Source organism: Brachyhypopomus gauderio, chromosome 21 (assembly GCF_052324685.1).
Source record: "Brachyhypopomus gauderio isolate BG-103 chromosome 21, BGAUD_0.2, whole genome shotgun sequence".
Classification (NCBI taxonomy): Eukaryota; Metazoa; Chordata; class Actinopteri; order Gymnotiformes; family Hypopomidae; genus Brachyhypopomus; species Brachyhypopomus gauderio.
The window spans coordinates 4,872,419-4,891,193 of NC_135231.1; the positions used below are offsets into that span (position 1 = coordinate 4,872,419).

Below are 18,775 nucleotides of genomic sequence, written 5' to 3' on the forward strand. Positions count from 1 at the left end.
CTCACGCGGCTTGCAAACAAATCTCACGCGCCAGCATCCTACGTCGTCACCCACCCCGTCTACGCGCCTTCGCGAGCAGCGGGCGCGCCGCTGTGGTGGAGTCCTAGTCGGGCGGCCGCTTCAATGAATGAATCTTAAACCAAATCGGGAGGCGGCGACCAGGTATGAAAATAAAAATCTTTATATATTTCCAAGGTAGGCTGGCAGTGAAAACAAGGCAGTTCGTACATCATAGCAAAGGGTGTCATAGTAAGATTTCCGTGAGTAGGACAAACGAAGGACTGGCAAGCCCCGCAGGAGCATAAAGAACACAAAGAATAAATGTGTCATAGTGGAGGTGCATTTCCAGTCTTTAAAAAGCACGTATGATTATCGCCTTTCTTTTCGCGTCGTCGGATCTGCAAGCGTTTTGTTGTTGGGTCTGGAAGTCTCGAGGTGAGGTTGCGGTGACTGCGCAGAACAGATGTTTGCCTGCAGCTCGCGGGTGTCCGCGGATGAATACGTGCGCGTGCAATTCAGCGCGTTTGCTGTCTTTCAGGTGGGGCGTGTGCAAATGTTTTCGCGTAAATATATGTTAGGATGGGTTTTCCTTTAACCGGTTACTTTCACGGTTTGCTAAAATACAGGAAGCTTTGTGTCGTGAGGACGTCTGCGTTTAGCTGGCTCGTGAGTCGTGACAGGTGCAACGATCTCTGAGTTCTAGGGCCTGGTATGACCTTGCACCTGTGGAAATTGAGGAAAATTACGTACTCGTCTCCACGTGATCATGTTAATAGAGCTCAGATTACTTCTACATAGATTATATACAGACATGCTTCAAAATTATGTCCAACTCCAAATTAGCCAAACATTTATCCCTCTAAGTGGCGTTGTTGTGAAATCAGCTGTTTTTTTTTCCAGCGTATTTTCAGCACTACTGATTGTGTCGTTTTCGTGCTGTATCACCCCACTCCACTAACCACCCCACTAACAGAACGTGTTGTAAGGTCCAATCGTTGCACATGGAAATTGTTGCACATGTTGGGCCACCCAATGAAAGTGTGCTCTGGAATAGTGTGCGTCTCCATGGAGACACCTCTTTCACATACTCAGTGTGCAAGCCAGTGGTTTTATTTATTTACATCACCACATGTCAGCCACATGTCGGTTTCTCTGTGAACTGCATCCTTCTGTGCCTAAGCAGTCCATTGTAGTCATTTATACCATTAGAGTTGGGAACAATTTTTCAGAGGGGGGGGGGGGTTGCTGCAACACGATTCCACCCCACCCACCCACACAGACACACGCACTTTTGTCAGATTAGAACTAAATTACACTAAAATATGCTATACATGCTATGGCATCCCAGAACTCCCTTACTTTAGAAAAGCTTGACACTCCCCTGGGGACATTAATTCAAACACATAATGTACAGTGTCCACACTGCACCACTAATAGGTTGGATATGTTATTGGCACAGCTGAAAATTATAGCCATTTACTCAATGGTCCATATTTGTCAATGGGTTGACAAGGTGTCCAGTGATGATTATATCAGTAGACTGGTAACTTTATTAAAGTTTTATTCAACACCTTTTTTATTTTCATTGTCCATGGCAACTCCAGATGTATTTTCCATAAATGTTGCTGTCATGATCAGTAAGAAGCATGGATCCACCCCCTCTTCTATCTCTTTATAAACCCACATGCAAAATGCTTACTTATGCTTTAATGAAGCCACTAAGTTTGAGGTGTGCAGTTAACTCACTGAAGACAAGAATGAAGGCAAAAGTCCCAGGACCAAAGACATAAATGTTTTGTAATGAAACAACCCACTAAAACAGACTACAATTAAAGTGAGTTTACCCAATTACTTATGGTCCACTGGGAACAAAATGGCTCCCTTTATGTCCTGCAAAGATTAAAATACTTTCAAATTTAAGTTGAGGGCATTTTAATCTCATAACTATCATATAAAAGTCTATGAGAGAACATAGGGGCTAAACAAGTGAGCGAGCACCCAGTTCCTTACACGACACTGTTAACCATCTACCATACCACACCCATCAGGTCCACCATACCACACCCATCAGGCCCACCACACCACACCCATCAGGCCCACCACACCACACCCATCAAGCCCACCACACCACACCCACCAGGCCCACCAAACCACACCCACCAGGCCCACCACACCACACCCATCAGGCCCACCACACCACACCCACCAGGCCCACCAAACCACACCCACCAGGTCCACCATACCACACCCACCAGGCCCACCATACCACACCCACTAGGTCCACCACACCACACCCACCAGGCCCACCACACCACACCCATCAGGCCCACCACACCACACCCACTAGGTCCACCACACCACGCACACCAGGTCCACCATACCACGCCCACCAGGTCCACCATACCACGTCCACAAGGTTCACCATACCACGCCCACCAGGTCCACCATACCACGCCCACCAGGTCCACCATACCACACCCACCAGGTCCACATAAAGTGCACGTGAAGCAGAGAGTGGTGACCACCACTGAAGCAGACCACACTGCAGATTCGTGACAAGCCTGAGACAGTAGTTCTTATGGTCAGCAAAATAAACACAGATTATACCACTTAGTACTAACTATGACACAGATGCAGTTTAGCATTGTCTATGTTGATTCAGTGTTTTTTTTTCATGAAAACACTGAATTGACACACAGAACAGCACATGGATTTGGTAATTTACATGAATCTACCAGAAAACCTTCGACACAGTGTACATCACAGATTGGCTAATAGATTTGCAAACCAATCAAGTTTCCAAACTGTTTTTCCTAAGTCAGAGATCCAACAGTTTATAATGATAAAGGAATTTTCAACTGTCAAAACTAGAGTGTTGAGGTAGGCTGGGAATTGTAGTTCTGTTATCATTCAATGCATGTAACATGTCTTAATGGGTATATTTGTACAAATCTTAGAGCACCAACATTTTTGTGATTTGCTAATTAGTGCAAAGGAAGTGCTATACTTTGGTGCTAATTGTTCATAGTGATAAGGGTTGTTGCCATTCTCATGCAAAGGTGCCAGATGTAATTCTTTTAATTTGTGGTAAAACGACTAGTGTGGGCGTAATAATACACACATTTCTTAATTTGATACAATTTTCAATTCTGAGAAAAAAAACACATTGATTCCACCAAGCCCCAGTTATATACTGTTATATACTTCACAGAACACCTTGCTCAAAATACAACATTTATTTTAAAACATAAAAAAAACTGCCACAGCAATTCCTTATATAAAAACCTCATGTGAAGCAGTGCAATTGAGCAAATGAAAAATGGCCCCCACTGCTTCCTGTAGAGGCTACGCATGAGGAAGAGCCTCAGGAGGGGTAACACTTTCAAAACGGTTTCCTGAAGTAATTCTTGTTACACCTTGTCATTCCGGAAAAATACTGTTTATGTTGATTGTTAGTCCATCCATCCTAAAGCCAGGTTAACGTCAGTCCTCCACCCTAAAGCCAGGTTAATCCCAGTCTTAATCAGCTATTTGAACAAAACTCCAATGTCAACTTGCCTGTTTTCCATGACTAGAAAGCCAGCACTTACTATGTGCTGATATGTACACGGAGAGCCCATTTGAAGAGCTCAGCTAGAGAACAAGATCATCTTAGCGTGCTGCGTGTCTGCCTTGCTACCCTTCACTAACCTGCCTGCAGCCGTCTTGCTCTGTGGTGGAGCATGACACAGCGCTTTTTAATGGCGATTTTGTGGTGAACATCGCCTGCGGTCACAGCTGTTCGTAGAGAGAGACTTAGCAGACAGATCCTGGTTGGCTGTATGTTTAATTTAGATTAAAGATGACAACATGTCAATATTTCTAAATGGGGTTATGTTTGTGAATGAGTTATGAAGGTCTAAAGTGACTATCAGGAGGAGAGGAGGAGAGTTGGCTCAGGCTGTCCTGCACAGACATCACGATAAATATCAATATCAGAAAGGCGTCATTGATTTAGCCTCTCTATACGAATGTAGGCAATTGGCAGAGAAAGTGAAACCCAAACAGAGGGGATGCTGTGTGTCCAGCCCTCTCACGTAGGGTGTGAGGGCATTAGTGTGACACCCTGTGTGGGTGTGTGTGTGTGTGTGTGTGTGTGTGAGTGTGTGTGTATGGGTGCTCATGCATGTTGTGCACGTGTGTGTGTGTGTGTACGGATGCGTATGGCATGGGGGGGGGGGGGGGGGGGGGGTGGGGGCAGTGACTCACTTTCTCTGCATGGTGTCGACTCGTGAGTGTGGATTGCGGGAGGCCCACTGAGTATTACTGCTGTTACTGTGCCCTGCTAAGATGGTAGGATGGTGCATTTTCATTATATGCAAATATCCCCGTGTCCATAAGGACTCCCTACACACCCATACTTGCAGACAAAAACAGATTCATAGCATTCTCAGATTCAGAATCCAATAATATAGACATTACTCTGCATCACCTGCTCTGCTGATGCATTTAAGAGGAAGGCATACCTACTTTATACATGCATACAAATTCCAAATGTGTACAGCATTGCCCGAGGTCCAAAGCCCAGGAGAACAGTAGAAAGATCTTTGCAAGGAGTGTACTGCTGATGTTCAATTGCACAGTCACAGTCATACCTCCAGAGTCCTGTTAGGCACACCCACAGGCATCCTGAATGTCTTGCAATCGTCTGACAGTGTGCATACGTATGTGGTACTTTAGATGAAAGTGAACTGGACTGGGTAAAAAAAAAAAAGAACTGGACCAATACAGAACATGGGGGCTATTGTTTTTCACATGGATAGCAGTGCGTCAGGGTTTGGGTGGTGTGCATAAGCGAAGTCAAGGTCATGTTTGCTGGCGGGTGGCACACATCAGTGAGGGTGGGAGTGACTTCCTGAGAGGGGGATCAGAGACAGAGGCTTCAAACAAACCATTTTCAGCAAGTTTCTAAGCGTGAAGTCAAAGCATTAGAGGAAAACATGCTGTACTGCTCACTCAGCTATAAATGTCCTGACTCACTCTTTGAAGCGCCCTGTGACGCGGTGTGTCCCTGTGTCTCCAATGGGCTCTGGTGAGGAGACAAGCCTGGACACGTCTCCTCTTGTCCTGTGGTAGAAAACATCTGTCTCCCTGCCCGCAAAGCAGAGATGGCTTTGATGTCTGCTCCAGGACATGCTTGCTTTGCACACATTTGCATGTTAGATGGTCCTGTGTCCTGAGACAGTGACTGGGCTCCAGGCCCTCTGCTTGGTCACAGTGTGTCAGACGTCGAAGGTTGGTGGCAGGGGGTTAAACCTCAGGCCTCCACTGTACGTAAGATGACCCTTCAACACCTACCCAGTTTCAAAAGGCTCTGCGATATGGTGTGACACAGTTCGTCTCAGTAATGTCCGACCAATGTAATTGAATCATCTACTAACAAAGCTTTAGATTTCTATTTCACCGTAATCTAGATGTAATTTCACAATACAGATTGATGTACATTAGACATCATAACGTGATAACCACGTTAAACTGTAGCTTTCAAAATGCATCAGTCAGTATCAGTGTATTGCTGGCCTAGTATATCATGGTAATGCAAACATGGTTTTGAATTGCCTAAGAAGTCACACATTAGCCTCTTAGCATTAAATGTGGTAAGGTGTGAACTCTCAAAACCAGCTTAGCACTGGGAATTCTGCTTCACCTCATTTTACCTGGTGAGATTTTTTGATGATTCAGATTAATGTTCTATTTTTCTCTTAGCGTCTTTGCCCACCATCAGTCTGGCATTTGTAAGATCTATCAGTGGCATCGGTGTAAACATCAGTCCGTTGTGTCCAATAATGAAGGTGTGTAATGTAATACCGCTTCCTTGCCTTTACCCCAAGCTAGAGTCCATGGGCTGTTCTAACAGAAATGTTGGATTACAGGCTGAGCATGAGAATGAAGTGCCTGAGTGATGGTATCGAGCAGAGAGGAAAGGTCACATCAGACTAAAAGACGCATTTCAGGCTATAAAGGGGAGCAATCGCTTCAGTAATAGTACAATGTGAGTGTGTGTGTGTGTGTGAGAGAGAGAGAGAGAGAGAGAGAGTATGCTGCTGAGCTGTGCTAACTCCTAACAATTAACTATTCAGGCCATAAATTGCTTCTTGGCTAAGGCTCTCCAACAGAAATATCTCGCTTGTTCTTACTCCCACATATATCACAAGCATCAGTATTTGCCTAATACCTAATGCATAACCCAATCATTTAAGCAGAGGTGGGGGGGGACATCTGGCTGTGTGTGATGCCTGAGCAAGTGGCCTGGATGTATAGCAGTTCCTGTATCATGGCCATGAGCCTGTGACTGCCATGAATCACCTTAAATGATGAGTCTGAAGACCAAACTGACACCACCTCAGAAGTTTCCTGGAACCCAGCAAGAATTAGATGGACCGCAAGTTCACAGCAGTAACACGAGACGTTTGCGGCCCAGCGACCCTGGAAAGGGAAGCTGCATTACCTTCGTTTTCCTTCTTTTCCCGATTGTTGAGAGAGGAGGGAGCTGTCAGCCCCCAACCCCACAACACCCCCCACCCCCCCCCCCCCCCACCCACTCCCTGGGGAGGGTGACTTGCCTTCTGTCGGCATGTGGTCTGTCCCCAGGCCGGCTGCAGCGGAGGCCCTTCCAGCTGTGCTGAGTGAGACGCAGGAGCGTGAGACGAAGACGAGGCAGACGTCAGGCCAGCAGACAGCATGAGCCAGCTCGCCTCCATGTCCGCGCCCACCAATAAGAGATCTGGCTGCGGCCCTCACAGGTAGGACATTTTTTTCTTTTTTTTGTACAACACATGACCCTAGGTCAATAAACATGACCCTAGGTCAATAAACATGACCCTGGTTCAGTAAACATGACCCTGGTTCAATAAACATGACCCTGGTTCATCAACACATGACGTGTCTAAGGTAATCTGGCCTCCCTTTTCACTTCTTTAATCCCTCGTTTCTTTTGTCTGTTGGCTTATCTTTGCTTCTCTTTTTCTCTCATTCTTTTCTCATTTTGACCATGGAAAATGGGACGTGCATATGACAACTGTCACCTCTTATTGAACGTGACTTTCTGTGGTTTGTAGATCTGGCCTCAGAAGTGTATGATAAATGTTGCTGTTTGTAGCACAGACATAGTTGATATGTTTAATTGCAGTTATTTTAATTAAGCTTCATCATTCTCAAATTAGTACAAGTGCTTTGCTAATGCTAACAAGTCTTTTTTCCTTTTCAACTTTCTCTTCTTTCTCTCTCTCGTCTCTCAGTCTCCATATCCCCCGTCCGTCATGACTATTGCAGCTTTAACTATTTTTCTCTCTCAGTCTCTGTTTACTTCCACCAAGATTGATCTCAGCTGCCTAAATCTGCCACTCTGGACAGTTGAGGAGTGTTTATAGCTGAAAGAAGCACCTGCAATGCCAGGACACTCAGCAATACTGCTAGCAATCTTTCTAGCACAAAACACATTAGTCTAATTGTAGATTAAATTAAATTAGCTACCCCTTTACCTGATCATACTGAGAACCACGATGGGATGAAAACTACTGTATATTACAGACCTGCTTTGACCGGCAGGATTGTGGTGTAAACTAAATGTGGTGTAAACTAAAACACCCTACGTAGACATATAATATTGTATACTATACATTAAACACACACTGTCATGTCTGTAAAGGTGACTGTAAAAGAGCTAATGCTAGAAATATCAGCACCTTATCAGCAAAGCCCCTGTCTGTTTTTAGCAGGGGTAGCGTTTGTCAGAGTAGAGCCCAGCGCTTTGCTTGTGTGTCTTGTCTCTCTTCTCAGATTCAACCCCCTGAAGGCCCTGCAGCCTAAGTGGCGTTTGCAGCAAATGCTGTCCTGCCCCTCCTCACCCCCTCCGTGAGACTCCGTACCCTCAGTAGGGCATGGTTGTGGTAGAGAACACTGCTGTTAGTTATTGAACACTCACGAGACCAGGTCCAATCCAAAACCATCCCTTAGCCCACTTCCCCTAAACACCTCTTCTAGGGATGACTGGATAGGTTGGGGAAAAGTATTAGTGCCTACCTAGTCCCCTAAGTATATAAGCAGCAGTGGTGAAGGGGTTAAGGCCTGGTTAAGGACTAGGTCAGTAGATGGCTTCCACTCACATGTACATGTAGTTGGAAACTGCACTTTCAGTGGCCATCTAGTCTCTAGCTGTGGCTTCGAAACTTAGAATCTGTGAGACAGAGATATAGAACCCAAATGAACTCTGTGTTTTTGGCAATGGTTTTGCTGTTCTAATCTGCTTTAGTCAAATGTATTAAATATAGTGATATACATGCAAGGATATTAAATATTCAAATTAAGCAATACTCTCAAACAAATATATATAAATCAAAATTTATAAATATAAATAGAGTGAGAGAGATGAATAATAAAGTGAATTTGATGATTGTAAGTTTCTTATTTTAAAGTAATATGAACTCTCGATTCTAATTCTTGTTTGCTGTTATTTTGCACACGTGAATAGAGTGCCTCTTTCACCACATCATTACTGTGCTTGAGCGAGTCCATCTTGTAGAAAACAATATGATGGACTTACCCTGCTGCTCCTGGCTCTCTGCTATCAGTAATGATATCAGATGCTCTCATTTTTGCTTTCCTTACCTCTGCTTCACAGTCTTCTTTTGCCTTTTTTGACCTTAACTGTGACCACGCCCACAGCCTGGGAGACATGGTCCAGCCCTCCCACTATGAGCTGTGATTGGAGGAAAAGACACACCATTCTAAATTAGACCCTGTTTTCAGTGGCTCATTACTGTGTAGCGATCACGTGGATCACGGGATATGGATCTACCCTGTGGTCCAGTGGATATGTTGAGGAGGCACTTTGGCTATTATTTTTAACCCAAGCTATTGGCTTTCTCAACTCAAGTTCAAGTTAGTTCAGTGCTCTACTTAAAGCCAGAGCACATCTTAGACTCATTCTACAACAAATCCTTTTATTCTTATCGTGAAAAGCCAACCACGAACACAAGAATGAAGCCTTTAGGTTTCCTCCCTGAGGTGCTAGAGAACCTCTCTCCTTGGTTTTGTAATTGAGAAAGGGTGCACTGTTCAGTGAACCCATGTCCCCCATGTTGTATCTCCACAGTTCCCAGTCTCTCAGCCTGGAAAAGGAAGACTGCTTTCATTCAGCTTCTAGCTGAGGATTTGATTCCCCTCTGTAAGAACACTTCTGAGGGGAATTAAAGAGATTCATTAAACATTGCCTTAATCCACTGTTCATAGACTTTGCCTAGTGCCTATGCTTGTTTGGTTGAACTGCTCTGCGTTTTTGGAGAGGTGATGTGAGGTAACCAGCTCTGTCAGGCTTCTGCAGATTGAACACGTGATCACAAAGGCTTGAAAAGCAACACAGCTAAAGGCTATATTCATACTGTACAGAAAAGACATCCATGTTTATGAGGGAGGTGTGGAAAAATGGGCCAATACACAGAAGATGGCTGCTTCTAGATTTCCTGTAAAAGGATCTGATAGAATGGTGTGATTTAGTCCCAGACTGGACTTAATGTGTGGGGGGAAAAGTGGCCCATAAAATGTCCAGAATGTACACAGTGTTCACTTTTTAACTGTAGAACACAAAGTGCTGACTTGGAGATGCTCTTCAGCAGAAGCTGAGGATATATGGGCACGGAAGAGGGAGTCTGTCACTATTTTCTAGTTGGACTCTATTCCCTTCAAGAAAGTCAGTGTTGTCTGGAGTTCAGAAGGCAAGTGACAGCATTTCTAAAGAGTGACGCTGTCTCTGAATTACTGCTGTCCAAAGAGGTCTCCAGAAGGTTCTCTCCTCATCTCCCACCTCTTCCATCTCTGCTGCGTGCGTGGTTAGAAGACACCACCCGTTTCACACACGTCGATTCTGAGCGTGTGCAGTTCGTTCCGTGTAATGCTCCTTTGCTAAGGGCAGATCTTCTTCAGGGGGAGCAGAGTTCCCGCCGTCCATTTTGAAGCACTCCCTTAAAGCACGAACTGCCATGATGAAGCAAGAGCACGTAGCGCACCTGAGCAGGTGTGTAGGGGGTGTGTGGGCACTTGTGAGGCTCCCTGTGTAACAGTGCCTTCTTGTGTGTGGGTCAGTTTCGACTATTGCAGGTTTATAGAGCTAGACTACAGCCCCATGGAGGCAGGCATTATGGTCTCTATGAGGCAGAGCCGTGGATTTGTGACCCCCAGGTCTCCGGATCGCCACTGTCGGTCAGAGCATCATCATCCCCCTCACCCCTATTTCCTCTTCCTGTCTGTCATCACTCGCTTTACTTCCTCTGTTCGCTTCTGTTCCCTTTTGCTCTGACAACCCCCAGGCATGGATTCAGACTCCTCACAGCAAATGAAACCGATTTAATATTCAACCAGTTTGTACTGTAGTTCAATAAGACAGTCAGTAAGCCAATAGCATGTGCGATGCAAAAATCATATAGATATAGATGTAGATTTAGTACACAATCATTAGATATAGATATGAGTTTATAGGGACGTAGATATAGATGTAGATATACATGTAGATATAGGTATATATATGTACATACATATATGTAGATTTAGTACAGATGAAAATCTACTTTTCTTGTGGCAGTTAACGATGCATCAGAATAAACACTGAAATTTACATAAATTCAAAATGAACATAATTAACATCTCTGGTCTATTTGTAATGTTAACTTAATAATTACATGATAACAAATTTGAATGAGTCAACAATGTGAGGAATTAATACAACTGAACTTGTGCTAGAAACCGGCTCTGACTGGATTTGGCCAAACCAAATAAGGTGTGCAGGACGAATCCACGCCGTCACCAGATTCTTCTTCCGCTCCAACCAGCGCTGACTGTACTGCCTGCTCATCTAGTACTGTCTGTTCATCTTGTACTGTCTGGCCTGGACTCATTTCAGTTTGCAAACATCAGCATCCAGACATGATACCCCTCTCTAGCTGTTTTTGCTCTATTACAGATCTTACATATCTGCTTGTGTTGATTTTTTTTTGCGCACGTTTGTGTTGTCGTTCTTCCCACGGTTTTGCCTGTGGTGTTCTCCCGCGTCCCAGAAGATGACGGGTCCTGGCGTGTTGTTTACTACGTGTTGTGGCATGTTGGTGGCGTGTAGTGTAGGTGGGCATGTGGTGTTGCCATGTTCCGTAAGACGATAGATTTTGGTTTGTGATCTTGTAATGGCTACGGTCATGAAAGACATGCTACTAATTTAGTGAGGTGTGTTACGTGTGTTCGATGGAGATGCTTAATACTGTTACTATATGGCGCTGTAGGCAGAGTCCTGCACCTGTCAGTAACCGTGATCCCTATGGCAACGCCTCACTGAGCAGCAGCAGCAACTCGGGCTCATGCAAGGGCAGCGATGGAAGCCCCACCCACAGGTAGGACACACCCCTCAATAGAAACCCCACCCACAGATAGAACACACCCCTCTCACCATGGATCAGGTCGTATTTGGATGCTAACCTAGCATAGATCAATTCAATATTTATCCTTTAACACTTTGTGCTTTAGGTTTGGTGAAAGATTTTTCTATATATGGCCTATGAGGTTTTTTTTCCCACAGAAAAATCATCCACAGGGAAAGTCAGTATGCATATCGCTCCATAATGACTAGCACTTAGCATAGTGTCTCTTTTCTGTGGCACTTCTAAGTCTTAGATTCTGACAAACTTCAGCTGCTGTGTAAGCAATGTCTGCCATTGCACCCCTGAGAAATTAACTCTGCAGCGACATCTGGACATTTATAGAGCCTGAGCTCTATTTATTTAGGACATTTACCTAACCAGTCAAACGAATAAGCCTCCTATTCTCTTCTTGTCCTCCTGTCTCCGCCCCTTCCCCAGACGTCACATGAAGTACACCTCCTGCACAGATAACCATGGCATCAAGCCCCCTCCCCCTGAGCAGTACCTCACCCCCCTGCAGCAGAAGGAGGTGTGCATCAGACATCTGCGCGCTCGGCTCAAAGAGACCGTGGAAAGACTCCAGGACAGGTAGCTATGGTTACCACTCTGTAGTCAACAGAGCCCCGACTACCTAAATACCATCATGGCTTGTCACATCTTATCGAAGAAAGCAGCATATATACACACAGGATTAAAAACTCTCGTGGTTTGAACCTGACAACGCCCAAACCCCTGACCATTCTGGCTGGAGATGAGAATTTGCATATAAATTGTTCTGCAGTTGGTCATTTGTTTCATATTAGAACAGTGCACATCTTTCTAATACATTCAGATGTGTTTGTCTCTTATCCTTATGCAATTATATTGAATGCATATCAGAAATAAGTGATTTTTTTATTGTAGATTATTCCTCTTTTCAAATCTCTAATTATTCCTCTTCACTTTTTTCTCTTCGTTCCCATGTCCTGTTCGGCCCCCGCGCCCCCTCCCCCACCCACTCTGATCTCTCTCAAACACTCTCAGAGACACAGAAGTGGATGAACTGCGGACACAGCTGTCGCGGATGCAGGAAGACTGGATCGAGGAGGAGTGCCACCGTGTGGAGGCGCAGCTGGCCCTGAAGGAGGCACGCAGGGAGATCCAGCAGCTGAAGCAGGTGATCGACGTGGTGCACTCCAGCCTGGGGGAGACGGACACGGGCGTGCAGAAGTGTTTCCAGGACATCAACCTACAGAACCACAGGCTGGAGACTCTGCTGCAGAGCGCGGAGCTGGCCCAGTGCGGCACGGCCAAGGAGGCCGCGTGCGGGGGAGGGTCGGTGGGGGCAGGGCCGGGGGTCGCCGAGGGCCCGGCGGGGTCTCGCGAGGGCTCGCCGGCGCGTTCGCTGACCCGCAGCTCTACCTACACCAAGCTGAGCGACCAGGCGGGGGCGGAGCGGGACGGCGAGGGCAGCGTGTGCGGCTCGGACGCGCCGTGCCTGTCGGGGGAGGGCACGCAGGACAGCGGCTTCGTGTGCTGCGGGGAGGCGGTGGGCCCGAGCGCCCGGGCCGAGCTGCTGCTGGAGGCGGCCTGTCTGCAGGAGGAGGCGGCCTCGCTGCTCAGCGCCTGCTCGCGCCTGCCGCACTCGGCCACCTGCGAGGCGCTGGGCTGCGGAGACGTGCGGGCGGCGCCGATCCGCTGCGGCCTGAGCAGGGCGCCACCGGGGGTGGGCGTGAGCGTCAGCCACCCCTGCCTGTCGCACCACCACCTGTACCTGCACCACCTGCGCGAGCAGGGCATCCAGACGGAGCACGACAACGGGCCGGCGTCCGCCCCGGCACACGGCGCCGGCGGACATCACTCCGAGCTGGACACCGTCGCCGAGCGCACGTTCCGCTCGCAGGCCTGCAGTCCCACCTCCACCTGGCTGTCGGATGAGGGGGACGACCTGGACTCTGTCACCACGGAGTCTGTTACCACAGCGACATTTAATAAGGACCCCATCGTCGTGGAATCTGTTCCCATCAAGTCAGGCCCAGTGGAGGGTACGGCCGTGCAGTCTGCCACTTTGCAACCTGTTGCCGCAGAGCCTGCTGCTATAGATAATATCATTGCCGAGTCTTTTTCTATGGCACCCATAGCAACAGCACCTGCCTCCATGACTAATGTTGCTATTCCACTGACTGACAATTCTGAAATACCTCCGTCTCCAGATCCACAACCAAACCCTTCTCAATGCCTTCCGCTGGCGGAGGAGATGGTTGAACCTGCCCCACAGACCTCCCAGCCGCAGAGCGGAGCCTCGGGGGCAGAGCCGTCCCGCGCTGGTGGAGTCACTGTCGTGGAGGTGGACGAGGACAACGACGATGACCAAGAGGCGGAGGCGAAGGCCTCCAACGCGTCGGTCTGTGGCGTCCCCGTGAAGAGCTACTGGAGCCGCCACTTCCTGGTGGACCTGCTGGCCGTGGCCGTCCCCGTGGTGCCCACGGTGGCGTGGCTGTGCCGTGGCCCGTGCCGGGCAGGGCAGCCCATGTACCACTTCGGGTCGCTCCTCCGGGGCTGCTGCACAGTGGCCCTCCACTCCCTACGGCGAGGAGGCGGCCTGCGACACTACCCCGCGGGCGGTGGGGGGCCAGGGGGCATGAATATATAAGGTCTAGAGAGGGCCCTGGAGCTCCTCACCGCACCGTTCTAAGACCAGGCACGCTGACCAGAGTGATATTGGACAGTAAAGCAATTGGGGAAGTCAAGATGGGCATGGCACCCTGGTCCCTCAGTTAACCACTTGAGCTGCTGTCATCTGTATCAAAAGGGTGGAAAAAGGAAAGTGGGGATTCATCAGTAATCCCAATTCATCATGTCAGTCCCCATTTTTAATGGTAGGCCTTATCTTTGAGTAAGTAGTCACGTATGGAGTCTTCAGACCAGCTGGTAGGTGAAGGGGCTACGGTATACCTGTTCCACCCGTCTGATGAGACATCTGACCTACTCCACATGGCCCCCCACACATTTCTGGCACAGATCGATCCTCTGCTGTTATCGTACCTTTAGGTGGTACGAAGAAACGGACCGAACATGTGATTCTCCGTCTTCCTTTGTTCCCGTCCCTTGGTGTACCCCCTCTGGATGGGGACTGAGTCTGGAAGCGGGGGGTTGTAATGCTGTTTGTGTGCTAATACGCGTACCTGTGTGTGTTTGTGTCGTGTGCACTGTTCAGTGTAGCCAATGCACCAGAATGATTAAAGGCCATCAGGTGCTATAGTTAGGTTACCCATTATGCCCAACTGACTGCATTTGACATATGACAGTCAGCTTTCGGCTAATGGAGCCAAGCTAGCTGCTACTGCTAAGCTAGTTATATGCTTTGCTTATGCCACCGTTGTCCTTGATGGACACAGTTACTGCTAGAACATAGTCCATAGGAAGTGTCGAGCACATTATCTGTATCCTCTTAATCTAAACCAAAATTGGTAGTGTACGGTCTAACAACAGTTCAGAATTAGACCGCAAGGATTACTGGGGTTCCTGATTTTTGTAATAAGGTAAAAGGTAATCAGATGCATGGAGAACCAGAAATGAGACAATGTTTTTCAATCATAGTTATCCCAATGAAAATTGCACAGGTTTTAAGGTCTGTAACTGAATAGAGGTCTTTAGTGATACACTCCATGCTGTTTCATGTTGTTTCTGAACCATGAGAGATTGTCAGTGTGCCTATTCCCTTTACTGCACCAGTACACGCAGTGTTGTCTTTTAATTTAGCATTTTGTGTTACCAAAGTCTTCACTGGAAATGTTTCCTATTTCCATCATAATGTTCTTTTTTTCCCCCAATCACCTCAGTGTGGAGTGACATTTAATGACACTGATTGCACAAAAGTCACTTTATCAACAGCTACTTGAACTTAAGTATGTTTGAGTCACCAAGAACAATATTGAAATCCCAAGGCTCACCTATGTAGATGTACTTGTTCTAACACAAGATTGTACAGTATGGCTGAAGTCATAACACATTGGGTAATAAGTTAAACAGATTAGTTGCAGTAAATTTCTCTTTCTTAGAAATAGTCGCCTTCCTCTACACCCTCCTCCTTCTTCTAATATGCGGATTGAAACATTGTCTTGCTATCTGCTAGCTTTTTTCTATACTGCATATTAAGTGGGGTCAGGTTTTTCCAGCCAGATGTTTGTACTGCAATGTAGATTAAGTGGGGTCTGGGTTTTTGTTCTGTACTGCAGTGTTGATTAAGTGGGGTCTGTTTTTTTTCCATACTGCAGTGTAGATAATGTGGGGTCTGGGTTTTCCTATACTGCAGTGTAGATTAAGTGGGGTCTGGTGCCCTCAATTGTGTTGTTGCATTTTACTTGTGAAATCACATGACAATCTTTTTGTTGCTCTGTGTGCGATGATACAATATTCACTGATGTGCAGTTTTATATCTGGGTGCTGGCCTCATTCCAGCTACTAGTGGGGAGCATATGTTCTAAAATATATTTAATGTATAATCTTTCAGCAGCTGTTGAGATTCAGAATGCACATTTGTGTGGAATCTGTGTGTTCCAGTCTGATCAAAATAAGAGTCTGAACGGCAATTTCATCAAGTGGTTTTTGAACAACTTGTAAAAACAAACCACAAACCATTACCTTTAGTTGCTTAGCCACTCAAGGGAACCGTTCAAATTACAATATGACATTTGAAGCTCTTGCGTAGCCAGATGATTTTGCTGAAATAACATTAAGGCATTGACATGCTTTTCTTGAAGCCATATTCTGTTGGAGGTTTATAGGTGGACCCTACATCACGGTAACATTGAATAATGATGTACATTGTTTATCTTACATTTTGGACTCCTCATGTGGTCGTGAGGGGACCATAATTTGTATGTGTGTGTGTGTGTGTGTGTGTGTGTGTGTATGTGTGTGTGTATGCGCATATACATGTTTATGCCTTTATCTTGAAATGATTAAGTTTTACTGAATCGGTCTGTTCTCTTCAATGCCTTGTTTCTCCCAGAATGTGACCTCTGACTGATAAATGGAAACATTTATAGACCGTCACTAAAGTTCCACCTCACCTGCCCCATTAGCGTGGCGCGGAACAATAGATGAGACATAACGTGTCATTACATAACCACCTTACCAGCCAGGATGCCACCAACCAACACAGAGCCATGAACCATTATAACCCATTATAACCTTTAAATAGAGGAAGTATTATTAGACACTCTCATTTCCATACACTAATGACACTGTAGACCAGCATCAATCCAACTGCAGTGATCAAACTTTTTTTTTTAGGATACCACAAGACAGAATGTGGTATGGAGTGCATCATGTTATTTGTGATAGATGTCACCTTGCTTAGGTTCCAGTTCACACTGATTAAATCTAGTCCTGGCCTAAACTGCAGCTCCATTGTGGAAAATTCTAAGATGGGTTTAAGGTCAATCTGAGAAATTGACCTTGAATATTCTGTAGTAAGCCATTATATTATTATCTTCTATCTTCCAACATCTATAGGACCTAATACTGAATAATACAACTCTTAAACGATATCTAATAAATACAAATAAACAATAAAAACAATAAGATATGACTAGATTTCTTGTGCAGGTTTCATCACACTATTATTACATTCACCTTCCAGACGAGTAGACACCAGACCCTGAACGTTTGGCCTGCACTGTGAAGCGCCCCCTGCAGGTGTGCCGTGTCAACGCTCAAATTAATGTCACACACTCTTATGTCACCATTTAACCCACTCAACTACCAGTTTCTGTTCACAGCTCCACTGCTGACCATGTATCATTTTGGATGGCATATTTTTTGCAATGTAGTAGTGACGATGGTGTAGCAGTGACAGCAGTGCTGGTGTTTTCAGCCACATCATCATCATCATCATCATCAGATGGCCATATAAGGTGGGAGTTTCCTACCAAGTGGGTGAATGTGGTGTACTACAGAATGAACTGAATGTTAATGTTTATATTTTAGTAGATATAATTAACATTTTTTTCTTTGTGGTTCTTTCATTGTAGACATCATATAAAGTGTTTTAATTCTGGCGGTGTTTGTAATGTCAGTTCATTAAAGTGGCTTCTGTCAAACACCCACATAGGTTTATGAATGCCTATTCATGTTATCAGTGAGGGAATATACCGTTGTAAATCAGATATTCTAATAGCAATAGTAGTGTGTACAGGCATCACTGTTCACAGCTATTCCATTTTCACTCACTGCTCTGTATAAACCAAAAAGATCTATATTAAACAGCATGGGAATATTCTCTTCTCCTTTTGTCCTTGTTTAGTTTGAGTTTAGGAGTTATAAATGTGTGTAACCAGAGTTCCTTTACCACCAGGTTATAGAAAGGTCATGGTACTGTCCCGTAGCCAGGATCGCATGTTGCCCTAGTTGTTAAAAAAAAAAAATGTCATTTTGAAATCGCATGCCATGTTGCATCACCAGTATGATTATTTCTTTAATTTTTATAATAATTACAGTCTTTTAAAGCTACATTCGTATAAATTTAACGGCCCTAGGATTTACAGAGGATGGTGTGTTAAAGATATGCTTGAAATAAAAACATAAACAAAAGTTTCTATATAAAATGAATAACGAATTAAATTCTTTAAAAACAAGTAACTAATCAATTCCACCCAGTTTTCAGTCTGGCAGTGTAAATCCTTCTTGGCACATAGGTGTATTATCTGAACTCTGTAAAGAGAGGCGTTAGAATCCAGTGCACAGTGGGAGATGGCTATAGGTTTGAAGTCTTGAAATCAATGCCCGCAATCCTTGTTGGAAGCCCCTGGAGCAAACCTATGTTTCTTTTGATGTCTTTCCATTGTCCACTAACTAATCTAAAGGTGCTTTGTTAAAAGTACAACTCAAAGACAGTAATAAACACTGAAAGATTGGATTATCGTTACATATAAAAGACAATTGAACAACAACAGTAACAAGAAAGATAGAAAAAATGAACTGGGTATACAAGAAATGCTCAATATCTATAGTAGAAATAAGGCAATTTACTTATGTTATAAACGAGCACGATTGACAAGGATGATGTGCGCAGCAACACAGACATCCCTTGTGGAAGGAGGGTCCGGTGGGAAAGCTGGAGATTGTAGGCTTTGTGATAGGAAGACGACGGTGCGAGACGCTCAGACCTCAGGCACGGAGTGGTCCATGGTTGACCGAAGCAGACCACTGGACATCCTGCATGAGGAAGGGAGCAGTATTAGCACTGGGACCAGGACGCACCATGACACTGCTGCGAATTACAATCGAGCTCAACCAAGTCTGTAATTCTGCTGATAATGAAGGAATCTAAGCAAAGGTCTGCACAGCGA

At 45.5% G+C, this 18,775-nt stretch overlaps 2 protein-coding genes across 2 annotated transcripts in view; one reads left to right on the top strand and one right to left on the bottom strand.

Moving 5' to 3' along the window:
* On the top strand, positions 1-18,290 carry snphb (syntaphilin b). The gene is made up of 7 exons (XM_076983702.1): positions 1-162; positions 6,631-6,782; positions 7,819-7,893; positions 10,120-10,236; positions 11,307-11,414; positions 11,880-12,029; positions 12,465-18,290. Exons 2-7 carry the CDS (start codon positions 6,721-6,723, stop codon positions 14,071-14,073), a joined length of 2,121 nt encoding a protein of 706 aa, XP_076839817.1. The 5' UTR covers positions 1-162; positions 6,631-6,720; the 3' UTR covers positions 14,074-18,290.
* Positions 17,872-18,775, bottom strand: part of sdcbp2 (syndecan binding protein (syntenin) 2) — a 12,835-nt gene continuing 11,931 nt past the window's right edge. Inside the window, exon 9 of the mRNA XM_076983703.1 lies at positions 17,872-18,641. Within this exon, the coding sequence (XP_076839818.1) occupies positions 18,587-18,641 (55 nt within the window). The 3' untranslated portion in view covers positions 17,872-18,586. The remainder of the gene's footprint in view (positions 18,642-18,775) is intronic.

What these genes read in the sequence shown, in the direction of transcription:
- snphb (XM_076983702.1), top strand. Translation starts at nt 6,721, where the DNA reads ATGAGCCAGCTCGCCTCCATGTCCGCGCCCACCAATAAGAGATCTGGC. An exon ending in TGCCCCTCCTCACCCCCTCC is followed by an intron (nt 7,894 to 10,119) that starts GTGAGACTCCGT and finishes TGTGTGGGTCAG; the next exon opens with TTTCGACTATTGCAGGTTTA. An exon ending in GTGGAAAGACTCCAGGACAG is followed by an intron (nt 12,030 to 12,464) that starts GTAGCTATGGTT and finishes AAACACTCTCAG; the next exon opens with AGACACAGAAGTGGATGAAC.